Source organism: Prunus persica, chromosome G5 (genome assembly GCF_000346465.2).
Source record: "Prunus persica cultivar Lovell chromosome G5, Prunus_persica_NCBIv2, whole genome shotgun sequence".
NCBI lineage: Eukaryota > Viridiplantae > Streptophyta > Magnoliopsida > Rosales > Rosaceae > Prunus > Prunus persica.
The window spans coordinates 2,336,295-2,346,456 of record NC_034013.1 but is presented as its reverse complement, the minus strand read 5'-3'; the positions used below and the strand labels follow the sequence as shown (position 1 = coordinate 2,346,456).

Here is a 10,162-nt window from a genome sequence, read left to right as displayed (position 1 = left end):
GGCCTTGATTGACTGATTTGTGGCTCATTTGAAGGAGGGTAGCTTTTAGTTTGAGGTTGTTGAGTTGGTTGTGCCCCTTGGGAACTTGGTCCTCCATATTTCCTTTTCCATAATTGCCTTGTGCATAGTCCATTGCCTTCTAGCTGAGAGCTGGTACCTTGACCTCTTGGCCTTAGTTCCATTTGGGATTTTGTACAATCTCTCCTTCTCACCTACAAAATAACATAGTAAAAAAAAGGCCCAATTCAAATAATACTAGTCAATTAAATTATGAGTTTATTTAGTACTTAGGGCTTTGGTCTAAAAGACTTCATAGCCTTACTCCTTGGAGGATTTGAATTAGAATTCTAAGGCTCCCAAGAAGAATATATGAATTTGAATTAGTAAATACAATTAAATAGTAAGGGCAGTAAAACAAACTAAAGGAGAGATTGTACTTTACACCCTTTCCGATTGTGACCTTCTCCTCCACAATTGCCACATTTTAATGGAATTCCATACTTTGGAAGCTTGTATGGATTTGAGGGTTGTTTGGGTTCAGTTGCAGCCTTGTTCCTTGACTTCTTTGGCCTAACAAGTTGTTTATGATATTTTAGAGGCATCAATGGAGTTAAATTTGTCTTAATCCATTGGTCTTAGCTTGTCATAGGCATAACTATAGGTTCATAGGTTCTTAGATAAGTTTCCTTCTTATACCTATCATTAATGTAGTCTTCTGGATTCTCACGAAACCAACTTATTGCAACACATGCATGCAGATGTGGTAGTCCATTCAAGTCCCAAGCATTGCATGAACAAGGTCTGGCATTCAAATCAATAGCAAATATTCAACCACTATGGTGCATCACCTCAAACCTGTTCTGCCTAACACCCTTGGGAATACACCGTTGTGCCTTTTCTTTGGTCTTCTCTAATATCTTTGTTATTCTTGGACCAATTTGGCCATACCATTTATCACAAGCCACCCTTCTACTAGCCATCAACAACATTATATAGAGTTTAATTCTTTCTAATATTGTCAACACTGGCTTTTCCCTTGCATCCAATATGCTCTTGTTGAAGGCTTCACAGAGGTTATTCATGAGCATGTCACATTTGGTGGTAATCTTAAAATGTGTCCTACTCCAATGCTTAGGGTCCCTTTCTGCAAGGCAAGCATGAGCTTCTGTAGAAAGCTCCAACATCTTCCTCATCTTAGCATCATACCAGGGAACTATAGTACTCCTTGCAATGTTTTCCATTTGTAGCTTCAGAGCCAGACCTTTATGCTCAACATTAAAGTTTGAATACAACAGTGCATATGCTCTACATTTGGGAATAAAATGGATACGTCATCTATTAGTTCCTTCTGTTTGTCTGTCATGAAGACATATCTATGGCTATTGCCTATATTCAGATCTTGACCAAGTAATTCCAAAAACCACATCCATGTGTTGAAGGCCTCGACCTCAACAAAAACGTAAGCAATTGGAAACATACCATTATTGCCATCAACCCCAACAACACATAACAATTGCCCTAGGTAAGGCCCTTTTATATGTGTCCCATCCAAACAAATTACAGGCCTACAACCTTACAAAAAGCCCTTTTTGCAAGCTGCAAGACATATATACAGCCTTTCAAACCTTCCAATGAAGACTTGATTATAATTGTGCTTCCCACATTTCTATTTCTCAACTCATTGTAGTAGTCCTACAATGCTTCATACTGATTGATGAAAGATCCCTCAACAATATCGACTGCCAATGCCCTTGCTCTATACACCATTGTCTTAGAAGGATGGTAGCCATAGTCTGTAAACACTTGCTCAGCAAATGAAGAAGCTGTCCAATTCGGATTAAGTCTTAATTGGGTAGAATACCTTTGAGCCAACCACTTTGCATTGGCATGTTTATTTTTACTGTCTCTGCTACATATGTCTAGGATTACATGTCTTCACTTGGAGATATATGATACCAGCTGTAGTGCTTGCGTGCAAAACAAGGGGAAACCTTTCTTGACAGACAACTCTTATTGTTGTTGGATCATTCTTCTTAAAAGTTAATTCCCTTTCATGATTTACAGAATAAATCCTCACAGCTTTCCTGAACATGGTAGCATTAGCAAACCTTAACCCCCTTTTAAAGACTGGGTTGCCCATATCAGTATCGGGTATGAAGTCTTCATACTTTGGCATCCTATGCTTCTTTCTTCTCAAATTAGCAATTGATTCATCTTCACTTGAAGAGCTATATGCGCTTGTAAGTGCAGGTGAAGTAGTCCCACTTCCTGAGTGATCATCTTCCTCTACATTTGGATCACTATCCACTATGCTATGATCCACATATCCATCAAACCACCTGTCATCATTTTTCAAGAGGACCTCCTCTATTTCAGATTGTTCATAATCACTATCTACAAAATTTGGATCATTAGTTTCATCATCCTCGCTTTCCTCATCCTCACTTACCACTTCCTCATCCTCATTATACACTTCCTCATCCCCATTATACACTTGCTCATCCTTATCCCCATCATACACTTGCTCATCCTCATGCACATTTGCACTTGCTCGTTCTAATCCCCAATATATATCACAATCACCATTTGTAGGCTCTTAGAAAATCCATTCATTTAGTATAATAGATTTCCATATGTTTTTATTTCAATTAGTTTCCCAGTCCCAACCTCTTCACCATAAAAGCCACACCATCCTCATAACCAATATCTTTACCCATAGCCCACAACTCTAACATTACTCAGCCTCTATGTAGTCAAACAAACTTACGGAACCACCCAAGTAAGACCATGCTCTCTCACCTGAGCCTTTTTTAAGTACCTTACCTCCATGACATAACTTAAATGTCACAAGCTCATCTGTTTTTTCATCTGCCACATATCAAGCTTAAATTAATACAGTGCCTTAATTACCTTAGTCAATGGAATACTGACAAAGCTACAAACTAAATAAAGACCAAAAACCATTCATATTTACACAAACATAGCAAACAACAGGACCAAAAAAAAAAAGAAAAAACAAGGACCACTGATAACAAAAGGACCACCAAAGAGTTAAAAGATTGACAAAAACTACCGTAATATAATAACAAACATCCAAAAGCACAATGCAGAAATCTAACAAAGTAGTGAAGATAGGGTCCACTTATACACGGGTTGAACAACTCCAACTTCTCTAATCACAGTCATGGTCGCACCAACTCAATCTACAGCCTTAAAGTCCAACACAAAGCAATATTCAATGATTCTTGCTCCCAATCTCGAGTAAACGTTTACTCAACTTCTATTCCCATATTCAACTTAACCAATATTCAAACACAAAAAGCCTATCTTTTCTATCCCATTCAAAGATTCACGCTCCAATTTCGAATATTTTAAAACTGTAGATGAGATTTCCAAATTCGTAGGCTTCAATATTTTGCACCATATCCCCAATTTTTTGAACGGTAACTCGACTGCACTGCCCCAGATACTCAATTTTGAGTATTAAGCCTCAATCTGATGAGGGGTCCAACAAAATGTCACGCCACCTGCCACATCTTAACCTACACCTGCCCACGTGGATGAATCACTAAACTACTCATGCCACCTAAGCAAACTTAACGCCTCTCGTTATAAAATTGACGGATGAGGGTAATGTGGGACATGGAAGGTGAGCAAAAGGGGCAAAGTGACCCAATTTGAATTGCAGTGGGTAAAGTGAGATTTTTGATAAAGTACTGAGGGCATATTGATAATTAAGCCATTCAACAATGACACTTGTGTTTTACTTCACAATAAAAGAAAAGAACCTAAGATCTTGGTCGGTTTGTGAGGAAGTAGTTCTTTTTTCCTTTTTTAATAGTTTTGGTAATGAAATTTGGGGAAACTAATACCAGCCCCACTAAGTGACTGACAAGTGCATTGTCCAAACCTCATACAAAAAGCCATAAAAGCCACATTCATAACTGGGTGACAGGTGCAAATAGAAAAAATATAAAAACAAAGGGCAACAACATTTGCTTAATACAGTTTCATTGCTGGGAAGCAAGAACTAGACATATAATCATGCTCCAGCACGTCTAAAACTCATTATCTTATCCATAACGGTCAAGTGGAAATACAAACATACGAAAGCCCAGCAGTAGCGTGTCAAATAAGAGTTAAAGTTACACGGGAAGCGGGAACTGCACCGAGTACACTGATACAACGCAATGCGCATACAACTCACAGGTTCAAGTATAGGCATCTGCATCATCATGTAAATCAATTATTAAAATTTTCCTCGGTCTTGGGGATGGTGGGCATCAACAAGATTTTCTAGATGAAAAAGAACGTACCAGTAGGTGAGTCAGCACTCCTTGCGAAGAATTTGGAGGGGGCCATTGCATTAGACATTGACAGTTGAGTTGCAGTTAAGGTATTGGTGGATCTATGATCACTTAGATGGAAACCAAGATCCCTCGACTTAGGCCACTCATCGAAGAAAGGCTGAAGCGAATTCTGTTCGTGTTTTAGAGATCCTGGAAAGCCAAACTGTCCACCGACATACTGATGTTGCTGCTGTTTAGTGATGGCAGCATCAACAGTCAATGGTTCAGTATGTTGCAATGTCTCTAGCTGGGAGCTGTTGTTTAGCAAAAGAGAACAATTTTTTGATTCCGATTTCAAGGAAACTCGAGGCACCATAAGATGCCATGGACTGTCTACAGTACTGTCCATCCCAAGACACCTCACACTCCCAGAAGGTTCTGACATGAAATTGTGCTCTTCTGCTCCATTGCGCCCCCTGCATTGCCATCAGATCAAAACACCCATTTGGTACTTAGAATCAATTCCCAAAGGAACAATAGTAAAATTCATAGCATATGCCTAAGAGATGTATTTCTAACCGCATATCAAAAACTCTCTTTATGTACCCTTTGAAAAAAATAATAAACTGTTTCTCTTTCTTTACTATTGTGAATATACAATGGTCATTCTAAATTTCCATCCAATTCCTTTGGTACACCAGCCTACAGTGCCTGGACATCATAACAAAGTAACCAGTGCTAGCAATTCATTGTTCATAACTTTGTTTTCCCAATAACTAGATCTCAGAAAAACAAGAAATTTTAACATAGGAGACCAGAAAATAGAAAAACAAACGATGATTACAAATTATAACCAAGATGGTGTTTCAAAGCCTAAAAGGATGAAATGGAAGCAATTTAAGAAATTTTTCAAGATAAGGTACAAAGAATTATCCATCAGCATCTGCATTACAATGATGGTTACAGTCATTATAAAAAAGTCACCATCATCAAATGCTCCGCAGTCCATGGGCCCAGTGGGCAGTTTCCCAGCCCTATCCAGGGCCACTAGTGGCCTGGACTAGCCCATTTGGCCTGTTTCTACTATGCTGGACAGAAGTCAAAACAATCCTCTTAGTGAAATTATGCCTAAAAGTCATATCCCACGGAAAAGGTGAAGATGATAGCAGGGATGCAGATGAGATAGCAGTATTAGGACTGCTCCACTCTACAAACTTAGACATCTAGGCAAAAGAAGAAACTTGTACAAGATGAATTTCCAAGGACGACGAAACAAACCTCACTCCACAATCCTGGAGCCCCACCCACTAGATTGCAGTCCAAACCTTGAATACATGCTACACAGTAACTTTCCAATCATTGACAACCCTGCCCCACTCCAAAAAAAATATATATATATATTCTTAGGCACCTATCTGAACTCCATCAAGTCCAAAAAGCTCAAAGAGCACAGGTTACACATTGGTATTGCAACTCACATCCGTAGCAAGGACCACAGAAACCTTTCCTCGACATTGATACCAACCACAACACTTTTGGACAAGTTTAACCTGTGTTCGCTCCCGATCAATCTCAATCAAACCAAAGTCTCTGCCCCGAGAGACATACCCAATACATCAACCACTAGGGTAAAAAGAAATGGATGGGGTTAACCACCAACCCCCTAAATCTTTAAACCTGCTCCTAGGTCTGCCAATAATGATTACTTAAAAGTTGATTGAGCTCAGGCACCAACTAATGCATTTTTCCATGTACTCCCGAAATATTTCCTAAGCACAATATGTTAGAATCATGATCAATATAATCATAGGCTTTCTCGAAATCAATTTTAAAGTGGGCTTATACCACTACTCAAACAAAATCTGTCTACCTTGAACAAACTGATGCAGGAGCATCCACAAGGCTCTCAAAGACTAAGGGGGCATGCTAGCCAACTTGGTTCTTAGCTTGGGTTCTAGCTAGTTTAAGGTTTTAGTTGTGTTGTTTGATAGTTAGTTCTTTTTGTTGTCTTGTTTGAATTTTATGTGTTATTTGGCTTGGTGAAATGATAGTTATACTCTTTAGTCTTTTTAAGTAATCATGAGCTAGGATGCTATGGCTACTGTAACCCTAGTGTAAATACTATGTTAAATGTCTTTGTAAAATAGATATAAAGTTTCTTCAGTCTTTTTCCTTAAAACTCATCTATAGACGTTCCAGCTTTAATCATATTGCCTTTTATCTCTTTTTTCTGTTGTTTGTTCCTGGAAATCCCTTTTCTATTGTGGTATTGCACTGTTACTCCAATGGACAGTAGCTTAACACTTCTGGCCTGCATCACAAACGACCCTTACAAAATTGAAATCATATCACCCAGAGCCTCTCTATATCTGAAGAATAAAATCTTAGATAGAATCTAGTCAAGGCTGGTGAACAAAATTAAAGGTCTTAATCCCAAACTTTCAGTGAGTGGAGTGTCTTAGGAATTAGACAAATGTAAGTCACATTTGCACATACATTGACCATCTCAAAACCTCCTGAAACACCTTCAGCAATCTTGAAAACTTGCATTGAAAATAAAATCCAGCCTAAGATATTTATCCGTATCATATCACACAATTACATATTTCTTGGTTACTCTTGTACTCAGAAAGGGTACTACTTTGAGAAAAATTCTTATGTGATGAGATTACTCCCTCTTAACTTATTCAACTATGGAACATATTAAATTGGCGGAGGCTCTACTTCAAGAGTGTGTTCAACCCACTCATGTTCTGGCAATTCTTTCATCACGACAGGTCTACGTTCCTAAACACAGACACTGTTCTCATCTTCCATTCAGTCCAATCACAGATCCAGCAGCAACCTTGCATCTTCCACCACTCTCCTCGACAGCTGAAAATCGTGTTCCTTCGCCAATCCTTGGTGTTCCTATTGCAGTCTGGAAAGGTAGAAGGTCTTGTACTGATCGTCTTATATCTCTAATTTTTCATCTTATGATCATGTCTCCTTTTAAGGCTTTCATAATATCATTGTCTTGTGTTAGAAAAAGCTCAAAATTCGAAAAATCTACTCTCCCTTCACAGCTGCTAACAAATCCAACAAGATAGAAGAATGACAATAATCCCTAAAATCATCCAAACCGCTGCACAGAACCTCACTCTGTCCCAGACTTCATCTACCCCTGCAACCTTATAAATCCTCAAACATTCTTCTATTATGCTCCATCCAAATGTTTCAGAAAACTGCCAAGAACAAGCACCCCCATAATGTCTTAGCTTTCTTCTGATTATTCCATCCAAATGTTTCATTTTGAAATTTATACAATTCAAAATTCGTCACCCAAACAGACCTTAGATGTCTCTTGGGTGATTATCATGAGCCAGCCCCTCCTTTCAAATCCCTGCCTATTGCTACACGGGTATTGGCATCCAGAATCTACTAACTACTCTAACTCATCAAGTCAAATTTCCCTCCATATACTGGTATGTTTAAAAGCTTTGTTGCATTTGTTTAGCAAGCCTTCGATCAGCTGAGGTTGTCAGAAACATTATGTCTCGAAAATATCTTCTTAAGATGTAAACCTACAGAAGTAAATTGCTAAGTATAATCCAAGTCCAATACCAAAAAAAAACCAACAACTGTGTTTGGCCTAACCTAAAGAAATTTTTTTTTAAACATCTTAGGCATTGATCACTGATATTCAGGAAGTAGCCAGCCATCAACAAGGAAGATAAGTATTCAGTTCAAGATAATAAAAATTTAGAACTCTAAAACAAATATTATGCACAAGAAAGACTTTTTCTTGTGTTGTGAAGTTTAAGTTCATTCCTATTGCAAACTCATAAGTCATGGCAATTCAATCAATACACAAATAATGTACTGATATACCTGTTTCCACTGTTACCTATCCCATAGGGTATAGGCTCCATCTTCAACTGAGATACATTGCTTCCAAAGCATAGACCCCCACTATTTACCATTGAATGCAAGGGCATGTTTTGGAAGCTCCCACTGTGGCTAGAGCTCCCAATCACACTGTCTGACGTCACAGTTGATGAAGATTGAGAGGTAGTTTGTGATTCCACAAGCTTTCTTGAACGATAGCGACCTCGGTTCATGTGCCGCTCACAATACTTGGAGTCTGGATGTGCATCTTTGGAGCACCTCCACTTCTTGCCATCTGTCCTCCGGCAACGCCCTGGCTCTGGGTCTATTTTCTTACCGCAATAGGATGTATAACCCACTGCAACAGATCGATAAAAGTTACCTACCTATAACGAAAATCTCAAAGATACAACATGCATATCATAACAACAAATATAATATACCACGAGCATAAGCATGTTAACAAACTGGATAGACCCATTTGCTGTATTCTGAGACTAGAAAGAAAAGCTACACAGCTCAATCTCATTAGATTGCATCCTAATAAGTAATAACCAACCCACAACCTGGATAAGTTGAAGCAAACAAAGAAGGCTCATTTGAATTTCATTCTTTTCTAATTTGATGTAAAAGACAGTTTCTACACAACCCGCATACTGAATTTTTCAAATTATGTGAAACTTCAAAATAAGAGCATGCCCATGAAATAGAAACAATCAATTTATTCAAAAATAAAAACTACCAAGAATGAACCGTTGAGGAGATATAGAAGTAAAGGAGCATACAGGTGGGGTGGTGGCGCAAGAAATTGGAAGAGATGAGGTTGAAACTGGTGCGAATGGGACCAAGGAGGTCAGGAGGAACAGGCAGCCCAGCTTTGAGATATTTGAATATCAAAGCTTGATGTTCCATCTCCGCCCACTGCGCAACTGTGAAAGGCGGCGCGAGGCCTCCGTTGCCCACCGACGACCCGCTCATTTCAGACTAAATGCTAAGAAAAACAACCAAATCTCAATTAGTCAACAAGCACCTCAGCTCACCATACATGTCTGTATATATTATGTGTGAGAGAGAGAGAGAGAGAGAGAGAGAGAGAGAGAGAGGAGGTTACCTTGGAGAGAAGGTGGTTGAGAAGAGGGATTTGGCCATATTCGTTGGGAAATGAGTAAATGAGAAGGGAAAGAGGGTCGTAGAGAGTATCTCTCTATCTATCTGTACTTGGAGACTTTAAGTTCAGTCCAAGAATTGTTCCATTTCCATTTTCTTTTTTTTTCTTTTTTTTTCTTTCAACATTTCCATTTTCTTTTTTTCTTTTCTTTTTTTCAACATTTCCATTTTCTTTTTCGATTGCCTTTAGCTAGGCGGTGGTAATAATTTGGGCAAATTACCTTTTCTTTTCTTTTCTTTTTATGATAATGAACTTCATATATAGACTTTGGTCATGTTTGATAGGGATGATTAGATTGGACTCGCTTGGATTAGTGAAAGAGATATTTAATCATATATTTATTCTTAGCATTAATAATATAGATAAATCGTACACCATTTAATTTCTATAAACAAAACTAAAAAAAAACCAAAAAATAATAGTTTGCCCTATTGAATTTAATTTTGATTATTAAATTACTTTGATGCCCTATTGAGTGTTTTGGGCTTTTTTATGAGGTTTTAAGATTGAGGTTTTTTTAATAAATCAATAACAGTTTTGTAATTTAAAAGAAGTTAAAAGTTTTTTTGTTATATTGTAAATGGGCATTAGGTATGTTTATAAAGTCCATTTCATATAATGTATTTTTATAATTTAGGCTCATATATTAGGTATAATAGTGAATCTCCATACAAGATTAGGCCAATGATCAAGTCTTCTAATATGATCATTGCTATTGTTGAAAGCAGAAAGCCATCTTGTGGAATTCACTCATAATTTTCATGCCATGTTAAAATGGATTTGAAAGATAGAAAAGGATAGTCATACCAAAAAAAAAAGATAGAAAGGATAGCTTTTC

The 10,162-nt window shown here is 37.9% G+C and overlaps 1 protein-coding gene across 1 annotated transcript; it reads right to left on the bottom strand.

The window, feature by feature from the left end:
• Positions 3,915–9,707, bottom strand: LOC18776814 (growth-regulating factor 4). The gene is made up of 5 exons (XM_007209576.2): positions 9,268–9,707; positions 8,942–9,147; positions 8,160–8,514; positions 4,317–4,765; positions 3,915–4,225 (listed from the first exon to the last, which is right to left on the bottom strand). Exons 2-5 carry the CDS (start codon positions 9,132–9,134, stop codon positions 4,212–4,214), a joined length of 1,011 nt encoding a protein of 336 aa, XP_007209638.2. The 5' UTR covers positions 9,135–9,147; positions 9,268–9,707; the 3' UTR covers positions 3,915–4,211.